This window comes from Chrysochloris asiatica, unplaced genomic scaffold (genome assembly GCF_000296735.1).
Source record: "Chrysochloris asiatica unplaced genomic scaffold, ChrAsi1.0 scaffold00031, whole genome shotgun sequence".
Taxonomy (NCBI): Eukaryota; Metazoa; Chordata; class Mammalia; order Afrosoricida; family Chrysochloridae; genus Chrysochloris; species Chrysochloris asiatica.
This window is the reverse complement of record NW_006408549.1, coordinates 3,339,518-3,353,431: the sequence shown is the minus strand read 5'-3', so window position 1 is coordinate 3,353,431 and position 13,914 is coordinate 3,339,518. Positions and strand designations below refer to the sequence as shown.

The following is a 13,914-nucleotide window of genomic DNA, read 5'->3' as shown; positions in this document are numbered from 1 at the left end:
TTGAAAACAAAGAGGAGGGCTCAGTAGTTGTAAATATGACCTTGGTGATAGAAACAATGCTGGAGATCACATGATAGAAGTTTGCAAGACCAATGATTTGTTCATGGCAAATACAGTGAATAAGGAAGACCATGGAAGAATTGAAGCATTGTAGTTATGGAACTGGATTAGAATATTGAAAGTATCCTGGACTGCCAAAAGAACAAATAGATTTCTGTTGGAAGAAATACAGCCAGCGTGCTCTTTGGAAGCCAGGATAGCCAGACTTCATCTTTCATACTTTGGACATATTGTCAAGAGAGACCAGTCATTGGAGAAGAATAACATGTTTGGTAAAGTGGAGGGTTGGAGCAAAAGAGGAAGACCCCCAATGAGACAGAGTGGCACAGTGTCAGCATCAGTAGGCTCAAACATAGCAATGATCGTGAGGTTGGTCCAGGATCGGGCAGTGTTTAGTTCTGTTGTGCGTAGGGGTACTATGAGTCAGTACCAAGTCGATGACACCTAACAACAACATAAGATGACTATACACATGGACCACACCAGAAGGAATTCACAGAAATCAAATTGACTAGATCTGTGGGAAGAGATGGTGAAAGTTCCATGTCATCAGCCAAAACAAGACCAGGGGCAGATTATAGAACAGACTAATAATTGCTCATATGCAAGTTCAAACTGAAGCTAAAGAAAATGAAAAATGTCCATGAGAGCCAATATATGACCTTGAACATAGAATTTAGAGATCATCTGAAGAACAGATTTGATATATTAGTCGCTAAAGACCGAAAACCAGAAAAAAGTCGTGGGATGACATCAAGAACATCATACAGGAAGAAAGCCAAAGGACATTAAGAAGACAAGAAAGAAGGGAAAGACCAAAGCAGATGTCAGAAGAGACTCTGAAACTTGCTCTCCAGAGTAGAGATGCTAAAGTAAATTGGAGAAGTGAGGAAGTACAAGAGCGGAACAGAAAATTTCAAAAGGTCAGTTCGAGAAGACAAAGTCAAATATTATAATGAAAAGTGTAAAGAGCTGGAATTAGAAAACCAAAAGGGAGAACACGCTCAGCATTTCTCAAGCTGAGGGAATTGAAGGAAAAGTTCAAGCCTTGGCTTGCAATATTGAAAGACTCTCTGGGCAAATTATTGAATGATGCAGAATCAATGTACAAAAAGAAATGGTCCCAGAATTATGAAGGTCATCAATGAAAAAATAGAGACAAATGTGAGTGTTCTAATTCAGGAAATACATAGACTACCAAACATTTTGAAAACTACACAAACAGAAGTAGACAAAATAGATGATTGGGATATACTAAAAATTAAAAACTTATGTGCATAGAAAGACTTCACCAAAAGAGTAAACAGGGAACCCACAGAATGGGGAAAAAAATTTTTGCAACAACACATCAGACAAGGGACTCATTTCTAAAATATATAGGAAACTAAAACACCTCGACAAGAAAAAGACAAATAACCCAATTAAAAAGTGGGCACACATGAACAGACACTTCACCAATGAGGAGATCTGGGCAGCCAACAAATATATGAAGAAATGTTCACGATTACTAGCCACTAAAAAGTTGCAAATCAAAACAATGAGATATCATCTCATACTAGCAAAAACAGCAAAGATCAAAATAGTAGAGGTCAATAAGTGCTGATGAGGATGTGGAGAAATGGGAACTCTCCTATATTGCTGGTAGGATTGCAAAATGATCCAACCTCTCTGGAAAGCAATATGGTGCTTCCTCAGAAGGTTGGAAATAGAAATACCTTATGATCCAGCAATTCCTCTACTTGGTATTTACCCACAAGAAATGCGAGCCATAACACGAGTAGATATATGCATACCAATGTTCATAGCAGCACTATTTACAACAGCAAAAAGATGGAGATAGCTTAAGTGCCCATCAACTGAAGAATGGATAAACAAACTGTGGTACATACACACAATGGAATATTATGCTACCTTGAAGAATAACAAGGAAGCTGCAAACCACCACATAACATGGATGAACCTTGAGGACATTATGTTGAGTGCAATTAGTCAGTCACAAAAGGAGAAATACTGCATAGGACCACTATTGTAAAAGGCTAAGAAAAAGAACCCATACTAAAGTGGAGGGAGAATTCTTTGTGGATTACCGGGATGTAGATGGGAGGGTGATGGGAGGGAGGGGAAGGTGGAGCACAGGGTAGAGAATAGACACAGGATAGTTTGGGTGCTGGGGAGAGGGACAATACTTAAGAAGGGGGAGGAGAATGGAAGAACAAATCAGACGGGAAAACAATTAGGCAGGTTTGCATGGGCTAAGTGGGACAGAGTAAATAATGATGTATGCACAATCTTGGAACAACAGAGCTCTGGAATACAGGGATTGAGACATGGTTGGAATGAGCAAAAGAGGGAAATAATGTTAAGATGCTTGACTGTCTTTTGAATCTTGGTTTCCCTTGCATACCATTAAAAAATAGACACTTGAGTGGGGAGAGAAAGGAATAGCCAGAAATATCACCATAGAAAGCCTTTAGTCCGTCTTCTGCCTATAACTGATTGGAATACCTAAAATGTGGATATAACATGCCCAGTGAAGGAGGCTTCCTGCGGAGCCTCTGTATTACATAAGACCATCGGTGGAATTCTGACCCCCATCCAGAATCTTCTGAGGTGGGAAATTTCCACTTGAAAGGACAAGCAGACCAGTCTGGAGCAGCTAGAAGAACAGAAGATACTTCTTGAAAGAAAGACCAACAGTACAAAGTACAAAACAATAACAGCAGTCCGACTGATTACTACAAGAACAAGCAAGTTGTTTGCCCAGGAGACATCAAGGCAAGTGGTCAGGTCCTCTCAGGGCCAGCCCCCTTCCAAGACTAAAACTCAGTGGAAATACACAAGCAGACATGCGCTTGGATTGGTAACCACGTTGGTCATCGGTAAGGGGAAGTGAGGGAAAAACAGCAGTGAAACTGCGAGCTAAGCCCTACAACGTTCAATAGACACCTGTGGACTCAGGTGGAGACCTGGTTGGCCAGCAGTATGGCAAGACCTGGGGACTCGTGGGCCCAGAGTCAGTGACATAGCCACAGAGGACTAGAGTGGAGAGTAAAGCAAGCGTCCAGCTGATAAGAAGAGAGGGCATATGCATAAGAACATTCACACTTGCAGATAATACTCACTTGACCTGGCTTCAGTGGCTGCATGATCAGAGCTCAGCTAGAAGAAGAATGAAGAGGAAAAAAAGAGTAATCTGATACAATCTGATGAACTTGACGTACATCTATGGATGCAGTAGCTCAAAAGAGGGACAAATCTTTACAGCAAGGATCATTCCCACCCCTTCGATACACAGGGTAGACAGGGATAGGCAATTTGGACATTGGCTACCCAAAATGGGGGAGCTACAAAGGCAAGAAGTGACTGGCTTACAAGCTTTCAAGAGGGAGCCTAGATCCAGAGGGCACAGAGGAAGGTAGAATCTCCACTGAGTAGTAGCCAATCTGTCTGGCTGATGAAAGGAGATGGGGATAGGTCTCTTGTGGTACAATAGTGAATAATTACTATCAGGACTGACTGTGAGGATTGGAAATGTAAAGGTAGACGTTTTGTAGCAAAAGGAGGGGAGTGATTGACTTTGCAATCCAGGAGCGCTAGTCCCTGGAACCATCAAGGGAGAAGAGCAGAGAGCAGGACCCTACCCAGAGAAGCAGTGACACCAGAGATGGAGGCAGAGACGATGACGTGGAGCTATGGAGTGACTGGGGACTTTAGACCCAGATAGGGAAAGGGGCTGTGTGCTGAGGACTGGGGGGCAGGCTTGTAGGGTATACCCTTTGGTTGGTTGATGATGCAATGTAACGATATACGATAGGATGAATGTAAAGCTAATGATGTCCCATGTAAACTATCACATAATTCACAATAAAACATTAAAAAAAAAAAAAAAAGTTATTGTTCAGCCATTTCAAGAGGTAGCACATGATCAAGAGCCAGTGATCCTGAAGGAAAAAGTCCAAGATGTATTGAAGGCATTGGCAAAGAACAAGGCACTGGGAATTAATGAAATACAAATTGAAATCTTTCAACAAAGTGATACAGCACTGGAGGCAGTCACTCATCTATGCCAAGATATTTGATAGACAGCTACCTGGCCAACTGACTGGAAAAGATCCATATTTGTGTCTATCCCAAAGAGAAGGGACCCAATGGAATGCAGAAATCATTGGGCAATATCATTGATATCCCACGCAAGTAAAGTTTTGCTAAAGGTAATACAAAAATGGCTGCAAACATACATTGACAGAGAACTTCCAGAGGTTCAAGCTCATCTCAGAATAGGACGTGGAATGAAGGATATCATTGCTGATGTCAGATGGATCTTGGCTGAAAGCAGAGAATACCAGAAAGATGTTTACCTGTGCTTTATTGATTACACAAAAACTTTTGATTCTATGGATCATAACAAGTTGTGGACAACATTGTGAAGTATGAGTATTCCAGAACATTTAATTGTGCTCTTGAGGAACCTGTACATAGACCAAGAAGCAGTTGATCAAACAAAACATGGAAACACCAAATGATTTTAAATTAGGAAAGGTATGTACCAGGGTTGTATTCTTTCACCATATTTATTCAATCTGTATGCTGAGCAAATCATCTGAGAAACTGTATTATATGAAGAAAAATGTGGCATCAGGATTGGAGGAAGACTCATTAACAACCTGTGATATGCAGATGATACAACCTTGCTTGCAGAAAGCCAAGAGAACTTAAAATACTTACTGATGAAGATCAAAGATCATGTTTTGGTATGGGTCGCACCTCAATGTAAAGAAGACAGAAACCCTCACCACTGGACCAATAAACAACATTCATTATCAATGGAGAAGTAAGTTGTCAAAGACTTCATTTTGCTCAGATCATCCATCAACACTCAAGAAATCAAAGGACATATTGCATTAGTCAAATCTGCTGCACAAGACCTTCTTAAAATGTTGACGAACAAAGATGTCAGTTTGAGGACTAAGGTGTGCCTGACTGAAGCCATGGTATTTTCTATAACCTCATATGCATGCAAAAGTGGGACCGTGAATAAGAACGACTATAGAAGAATTGATGCTTTTGAGTTATGGTGTTGGAGGAGACTATTGTAAGTGCCATGGGCTGACAAAAGAACAAACAGATATGTATTGGAAGAAGTGCAGCCAGAGTGCTCCTTGGAGATCAGGATGGCCAAAATTTGTCTCTTGTATTTTAGACATATTGTCAGAAGGGAGCAGTCCCTGGAGTCAGATAATCATGTTTGGTAAAATGGAGGGTTGATGATAAAGAGGAAGACCCCCCAAGGGGATGGATTAGCACTGTGATGGCAGCAGTGAACTCAGGCTTAGCAATGATTGTGAGGTTGGCCCAGAACCAGGCAGTGTTTCATTCTGTTGTGCATAGGTTCACTATGAGTTGGTACCAACTTGATGATACTTAACAGTAACAACAACAATCGCTATGTTATAATCTTTATAGGAGCAGACTTCCACATTTTTCCTCCCTGGAGTGGCTGGTGTGTTCAAACCACCGGTCTTTGGGCTCACAACAGAGCACTTAACTGCACTACCAGGGTTCTTCGAAGAGGAAATCAGTTGCTCTTAAAAGCCAGTGCCACGTGACAACTAAATGTGTTTGATCCTGGATGGGTTCTTGGAACACATAAAACAGGACATTAGATAAAAGCTAAGGAAATCTAGACAAGCAGTAATTTGAGTTGTTAATCATGTATCATTGTTGTTGTTGAGGGCCATTGAGTCTGTTCTGAATCACAGTGACCCTGAATATGGTTTCCAAGTAGCGGCTGGTGAGTTTGAACCGCCAACTATGTGACCCTGTGGTTGAGTGCTTATGTTACAGCGTTACACCAGGACTCCAATGTATCAATGGTGGTGGTGGTTATGTGCCGTGGAGTCAATTCCGACTCATAACGACCCTGTATAGGGATTCCGAGGTTGTAAATCTTTACTGGAGCAGAAAGCCTCATCTTTCTCCCATGGCACAGCTTTGCTGGCCTTGAGGTTAGCAGCCCAATATGCAATCACTATGCTACCAGAGCTCCTTAATGTATCAGTTGTTGTTGTTGTTAAGTGCCGTCGGGTTGATTCCGACCCATAGCGACCCTGTATAGGGTTTCCGAGGAGCAGCTGGTGAGCTTGAACTGCCCACTGACCTTGCAGTTCAAACAGCTTTGCAGTCTGGCTCATTAACCCACAGCACCACACCAGGACTCCAATGTATCAGTAGCAGTCCATTAATTATAACAAAAGTATCATACATATAAAGATGTTATAACAGACAGAATTGAGTAGGAGAGTTATGGAAACTCCCTGAACTATCTTCGTAGTTTTTCTGTATAAAATACAGAAAATACAAAGTCTGTATAAAAGAAAAGAAAACAAAGTCATTGCCAGAGCCCTATGTGAAGTTGGTTGTTTACGTTCCGTATGCAGGAACAGTGACTTAGCAGTGTTCTCTAGTACACAGGTGTACAATCTGAAATCCAAAATTTCAACTTCTACTTTTGTCATTGACTTGCTGGGAAAGTTGCTTAATGTCTCTGAGTCTCTGTTTATTTATCTTTAATAGGATTATGGTGATGTCATTGCTTCTGGTGGCAGAAATCCCTCCTAGAAACCACCTTGTAGTGAGGTTGTTCTTAAACTGTACACAGAGAGCCAATTAGGTGGGGCCAAGACAAACCTGCCTTCCACAAGCAACCTGAGAGTACAAAGCCAGTGCAAACCTGAAGACTTACCTCTGTATCATGGGATGTGGGTGTGGGGGTAGTGGGGGTAGATGTTGTTGTTGTTGTTAAGTGCCATCGGTTCTGACCCATGGCAACCCTGTATAGGGTTTCCGAGGAGCAGCTAGTGAGCTTGAACTGCCGACCTTGCAGTTCAAATGGCTTTACAGTCTGGCAAATTAACCCTCAGCACCACACCAGGACTCCAGTGGAGGTGGATAACCCTTAGTAAAATGCCTTTCATCCCTGTCAGCTGTCTTTTCCTCAAGCTTCTGAAAGCATTTTGAAAGAGCAACTCATGTTGACACTGTTTGAAGAGAAGATGGGTAACTGGAGTTACTACTCTCATTTTTTTTTCCAAACAGGAACGCTAAGACTCCAAGAGATTAAGTGATTCTCCTAAACCATATATTATGTCAGGGACAAAGCCAAAATTAGATCTCAGTTCCATTAATCTAAATTGATGTTTAATCTCCTAAGTAATCATCCCAACAGTGTTTCCATTTTGATATCAGAGACTCCGCATGCAGAAAGCTGATGATGGATTGAATTTTTATAAGGCACTGAAGGCGGGGGTAGTGAATGATGATGCTGATGATAGTGAGGAGAGTTTGAAGAGTTCACCTGAATTAGAGCCACTTCTTCCTCAATTTTACCTTCTTCCCCTTATATCACTGAGCTCACAAGAATCTAGTGGTGGAACAGAGGGCTAGAGCTGAGAGTGAAGCGTCCAGCTGGTTTGAAGTGAGGGGAGACGCACAAGAACGCCCTAACTTGCAAATAGTACCCATTCAACCTAGCCTCAATGGCTTTATGATCAGAACTTGACCGGTGGTGTTTATGTGCTGTGGAGTCGGTTATGACTCATAGCAACCCTGTACAAGGTTTCTGAGGCTGTAAATCTGTACAGGACACTGTTCTCCTGCAGAACAGCTGGTAGTTTCTAACTGCTGACCTTGTGGTTTGCAGCCCGATTCATAACCACTACACTACCAGAACACGACTAGAGGAAGATAAACAAGTTTTGATAAAGGAAATGAGTGTAAATTACTACAATTTGATGAACTTGGTCTATACTTATGGATGTAGTAACTCAAAATACCAACTAAGAGGGAAGGAGTCTTCACATCAAGGATCAATCCTATCCCCTCTGTAAACAGGGTAGATAGGGATGAGCAACATTGGCTACCTAAAATTAGGGGCGATAAAGGCACAAACTGACTGGCTTACAAGTTTTCAGGAGGGAATTTAGTTTTAGAGTGTGTGGCGGAAGATAGAATCCCCACTAAATAGTTTTCATCTTGTCTAGAAGGATCTGGTGAAAAGAGATGGAAATAAGATTCTTAGGATTCAATAGTGAGTAATTGTTATCATGACTAATTGTTACAACTGTAAAGGTAGAGGTGTTTTAACAAAAAGAGAGGGAATAGTTAATCTTATAATCCAGAAACAGAGGATCCTAGGACCATCAAGGGAGAAGAGCACAAGCAGAATGTGGGATCCTATTCAGTTAAGCAGCAACTCCAGAGGTGGAGTCAGAGATGATGACATGGAGAAATAGAGCAGCTGAGGACTCTAGACTCATGGAAACAAAAAGTGTTGGTGGCCAGGAGGCAGACTTGCAAAATGTGCCCTTTGGTTGTTTAAATGATTATATATATTCCTGAGTGTTTTTGTATACATTATCCCCCCCCCCCTCCCACCCCCTGAAAAACAAACAAAAAACGGAGGGAAGCAAATACAATTGAATGATGATGCATGGAGGAGATTGTAATCATTGCAATGAAATGATGAGTATATATCTGATGTTCTCCCATGTAAACTATCATTCAATTCACAATAAAAATGTGTAGATATATTAAGAAAGAGTCTCATGGTGGAGCTGGGTGGACCCTGCAAAGTGAAGCCCGTGTGAAATGTATGTTGGTTGGTAAACTCTTTTTACTTGCTCCACTACCCTCAGGGAAGGATGTCTGCCAAGCAATAGACCATGGCTGTGAGCACATGTGCATCAACAGTGGTGACTCATACGTCTGCAAGTGCTTGGAGGGATTCCGGCTCACCGAAGACAGAAAGCACTGCAGAAGTAAGTGGTCTCCAGTTGGAGGAGAACTTTTCTGTCTTTGGGACCCAAGTGGTTGGTTATAGGACTTCATTTATCAAATTAAATGATTTCTGATGTCACAGGGAACACAGTGGCTCCATAGGCTAAGCACTGGACTATGAACTACAGGGTCAGTGGTTTGAGCCCACCAGTTGCTCTGAGGGAGAAAGATAAGGATTTCTGCTCTGGTGAATTTACAGCTTCAGAAACCTCACACACAGGGTCGCTCATGAGTCAAAACCGACTTGACTACACTTACCAACAAAATGCCCAGATAGAAGATACTGCCTTGGATGTTCTAACAGTGTTTGCAAGGGAAGAGCTCAGTCAACTCCTAGTACTTGAAGAATTTCCCAGGGCTGGCAGACTCTTTGCTTCTTTCTATTTTCTCTTAGCAGAGGAGACCCTGAGTGGCACAGACAGTTAAGTGCTGCTAGCCAGAAGGATGGTGGGTCGAAGTCACCCAGTAGGTGCTTCTGAAAAAAGGTCTGGTGACCTACATGGGAGAGGTCACAGCCACTAAAAACCCTGTGGAGTACAATTATACTCTGAAACTTGAAGTTGTCAGAAGTCAGGATCAACTGAATAGCAAATGGTGTAATTTTGGGGAAAGGAGTTGAAGTTAAGTACTGTCGAGTCTGTTCCAACCCATAACAACCCTGTGTAGGGTTCCCAGAGGTTGCGTTTGAACTATTGACTTGTGGTTCACAATTCAGTGCTGATCCTATAGCACCACACCAGTGAGGGGTAGGAAGGAGTGGCCATTGTCCAGTAAATGTGTGAATCCCCATGTCTAGCACAATATCTGACTAGTCATTGGCCTGAAGTAGAATCTGCTGGCATTCTCTACAAGATCTGAAGAAGCACAATTAAGATCTTTTTCTTGTTGGCAGATCTTATAAGTAAGGGTAGAAGAAGGGAGAGAAGCTGACATGGTTTGCTATGGGGTTGAATTTATCCATTCTTTCCGTATTTGTGTCTGTGGGTCACACAAAACAGACTCAGAGAGTTTAGTTAGAAGGTAGCTCAGGGAAATTAGTTTGTTTTTGAGGAACGATGTGGTAGCCAAAGGAAGAGAGAGATGTAGACACGAAAGTTCTGTGAGGTGGGCATTAGAAGAACAAAGGGCAAGACTTTTTCTCCTCTGTGATTTTCTGAGCTCTTAGCCCTTTCCTGTGGTGGCTTTGTGACATGCTGCCCTGGCTGGTAAAATGGCCCTCTTTAAGGCAAAATAAATTCATTTGCTTTTAAGGTTGGTTTGGGGGGATTTCTTCACAGACTCCTTTGAGCTCACTGGGCATTCTGTATGCCAACAAAGCTGGGTTGGATGGGATTTCAACTGGAAAGAGGGGCTCCAGCCCTTAGACGGAAGTTCTATTTGGACAGCCGACGGTGGAGTTGGCTTGACCCCCTGACCTAACTTGGCAACATCCCCTGCACACCTCTATATATATTATTGTTGAGTAATTTGTATCAAAATTGTCAAATGAGAATCAATTTGCTGCATAAACTTGCACAAAAAACACAAAATATTATTTAAAAACACACACACACAATTCTTCATTTTGCTTTCATACTAAAGTACCCCTTCTGTGGAGACCCTGTCTACAGTTGTGCACATTGTCTCAGCCTGAGCAGTTTGTTCGTGCTTTTATGTCTATAAGCATTTCATTTCTGTAAACACACATACATTTATTCATCTGACACATGGATTGCTGAATAAATTGAGCTGTTGTACACAGGCACAATTTCCGCCTCAGGAATCAGCTCGATACATCAGATTCCATCATTTTCACTTCCTAGATGGGTCTGTAGTCACTACTTCTGGTAATGTAGTAGTTATGAATCGAGCTATGAACCTTAAGGTTAGCATTCAAGCTGTTCCTCAGGAGAAAGATGAGGCTTTCTGCTCCCATAAAGATTTACAGCCTTGGAAACTGTGTACAGGGTCGCTGTGAGTCTAAACCAACTCCATGGCACATCACAGCCACAATCTCCTTTTAAAGAACTAATGACTGTAACGAATGTAGGCCTTCGTGCTGTATGGAGGAGGAAAGAACACAGAATCAGTACTTAGGGATCATAGTGTCTCAGCTCTTTCATCAGCTTGAACGATGACCTTGGCCAAGTGAAAGTTCGTGAGAGTCTGTTTCTTCACTTATTAAGAGGGTCCAATTACCCCTACCTTCTTCCTCTCACAGGATGTTGTGAGGATGAAAGGGCTGTAACAATTTTGAAGAGTTTGAAGTATCTCACACATGAGAAATGTTCATTAGACAATAAAAACTGGAGTGTTTGGAATGACTCTGGAAAAAAGATCAGTGGTTTAGGGAAATCAAAATCCAAAACACACCTGACAATTAAAAAAAAAAATCCAGGACATCCATCTAGGCATTCAGGTTTGTTGGAGTTAGAGCTTTCTGGGAAGGACTTTTCCCTTATTGTGGCCCATTGTGAGTATTAGACTGTGAAGGGAAACTTTATAAAGGAAGTTTGAACAGAAAGGGCTTTTTAAAAAATGAATTACTTCCATGATCTCTCCTTATTTGACGGCTCAATCCTGCTCTTTTCTGCACTGATGGGATTGTTCAACCCCTTACATTTTCCTCAGGGAAGGATGTCTGCAAATCTACCCACCATGGCTGTGAACAGACTTGTGTGAATAATGGCAACTCGTATATCTGCAAATGCTCACAAGGATTTGTTCTAGCTGAGGATGGGAAACGGTGCAAGAGTAAGTGGTCTGAACATGGCTCTTTGCTTTGATTTCTTTTTGGAGCAACTGCTCTTGGTTTGTTTTCAGGAAACAAGTCCTCTCCTCTGCTTCAGTTGAGAGTAGGTTCATTATCAACCAGAAGGCTGAATATCTGGAATGAGGAAGTTAAGAACTGTGGCCCACACTGCTAGAGAATCACATTCTATTCTGGGAACCATACTTTAGGAAGAGAGAGATGGATCAAAGGTTTAAACACAAAGATGTAAAACCACAAAAGTAGCAGAAGGAATCTTGAGAGAAATATTTTGTAATCTCAGAGTAGAGAAGACTTTTTTAAACTTGGCATGAAACACAGAAGCCATAAAGGACAAAGAAAAGGGCAGTTATGTAATGGTATAACTTGGTAGTTATGTAATGATGTAGTCATCCTCCGTTTCCCCAAAGCACTGATTTTCACATAATGATCTGGTCTTTGGACCCTAACTGTATTGATAAGTGAGGAGTAGATGTGTAGTCACTCCATCAGCATCTTAACAAAATCGGATGACTGCTTCATGGTTAGGCATTGGGTTTCCCACCAGTAGAAGAGTTTAAGCCCAGGCTGAATGCCACTGGGTGGGATGTTGCGAAAAGATGCAATTACCAGAGATCTGGATAAGATGACTTCTGAAGTTTTTGTCCAACCCTGAAATTCTGAAACAGTGTGAAAGTTAAGTTCTGAAAGCAAATCACAGCTCCTTTCTAGTCTATTCAACTTCACTACCAAAAAGAAAGCACCCAAGGAAAGTTAGCAGGAACCTCCAGTGAGGAGGGTGCTATAGTCCAGTACTTCTCAGCTGACCCATCCACTCTACCTGGCATTCTTGTTTCCTGGCAAAGCGCTCTGCACTCCTCTCTGTGTGGGGAGGCTGCAGGGGCTAGTTTTGGCTTCAAAGAAAAGGAAGTAAGGGGAAGAGGAGGAAATAGACTCAGTGGAAAATTATTCCAATATTTCTGAAATCTGCTGGAGAAACACATACAACCTGAGAGTCTTTTGTTTGTTTGGTTGGTTGATTGGAGAACAAGCTGTGAATGCGAATGGAGCTCAGAATTGACCTTTTCCTTTTCCATTAGTACAGGATCAGTAGGTTAGGTAAGGAGAGCAAGCAGTAGCAAGCACAACCCCCAACACACACACACACACAATTGTGTTAGGATATTATACAGGCCAGGTGTGGAAATATCTGTGATTTATGTGTATGTGAGAGACATTGTTGTGATTCACTTTCACAGATTACATAGCTCCTTAAAAGAGGATGTTGTTGCTAAGTGTCGGTTCTGACTCATAGAGATCCTGTCTGTGTAGGGTTTCCAAGGAGAGGCTGATGAGTTTGATTATGATTGAGTGCTTATCCTACAGCACCACACCAAGACAGTTTCAAATGAGATCATCAATTTGAGATCTTAACTGTTTTGTTGTTGTTGTTGTTGTTGTTAAGTACCGTGGAGTCGGTTCCGACTCATAGTGACCCTGCACAGGGTTTCCGAGGCTGCAAATCTTTACAGAAGCAGAAAGCCTCCTCTTTCTCCCGCAGAACAGCTGGTAGTTTCGAACTGCCGACCTTGAGGTTAGCAGCCCAATTTGTAACCACTACACTATATGTGGTGCTGTGGGATAATGCACTGTACTGAAAGATTGGTTTGAACTGCAAGGTCAGCAGTTCAAATTCACCACTTGCTCCTCGAAAACCCTATACGGGTTATTATGAGTTGGAACAGCACTTAATAACAACAACAAATAACAAAAGGAATCCTGGTGTGGTGCTGTAGGATAAATACTGAGCTACTAACCACAGGGTTGGCAGTTCAAACCCACCAGTCACTCCTTGGAAACCCTATCCAGGGTTGCTATGAGTAGGAACCTACTCCACAGCACTTAACAACAAGAACAAATAATAAAAAGTCTTTTCATGCTCACATTGCTTAAGTATTTGCATAAATCTTTTATCTGTCTTTTACTGCCAACCATCTGAGTTGTCTGAAAAGCTTCAGGGTAAAGAATTCCTTATTAAGTTGTAATAGGTCAACAAAGGTAAATACTACTACATACACAATCCTGCAACAATAATAACAATAACCTACAAGTAGATACATATATAGACATGCTAGCTGGACATGTGTGGGAAGGCAAATAGGACTATACCCATGAATATATATAGGTTTGACAGAGGATATTTCTACATATGTATTAATATGTGTTGTGAATATATTCATGTATATAATAGAGCATACAAGGGAGAAAGTTATGAAAACTAGTCATAACCA

General features: G+C 41.7%; 1 protein-coding gene across 2 annotated transcripts in view; it reads left to right on the top strand.

Annotated features, from left to right (window-relative positions):
• MATN2 (matrilin 2) overlaps positions 1-13,914 on the top strand; it is a 248,589-nt gene that overhangs the window by 223,375 nt on the left and 11,300 nt on the right. For both annotated transcript variants that reach the window (XM_006859193.1, XM_006859194.1), the window contains 2 exons: positions 8,754-8,876; positions 11,506-11,628. In XM_006859193.1, coding sequence (XP_006859255.1) covers positions 8,754-8,876; positions 11,506-11,628 — 246 coding nt within the window. The remainder of the gene's footprint in view (positions 1-8,753; positions 8,877-11,505; positions 11,629-13,914) is intronic.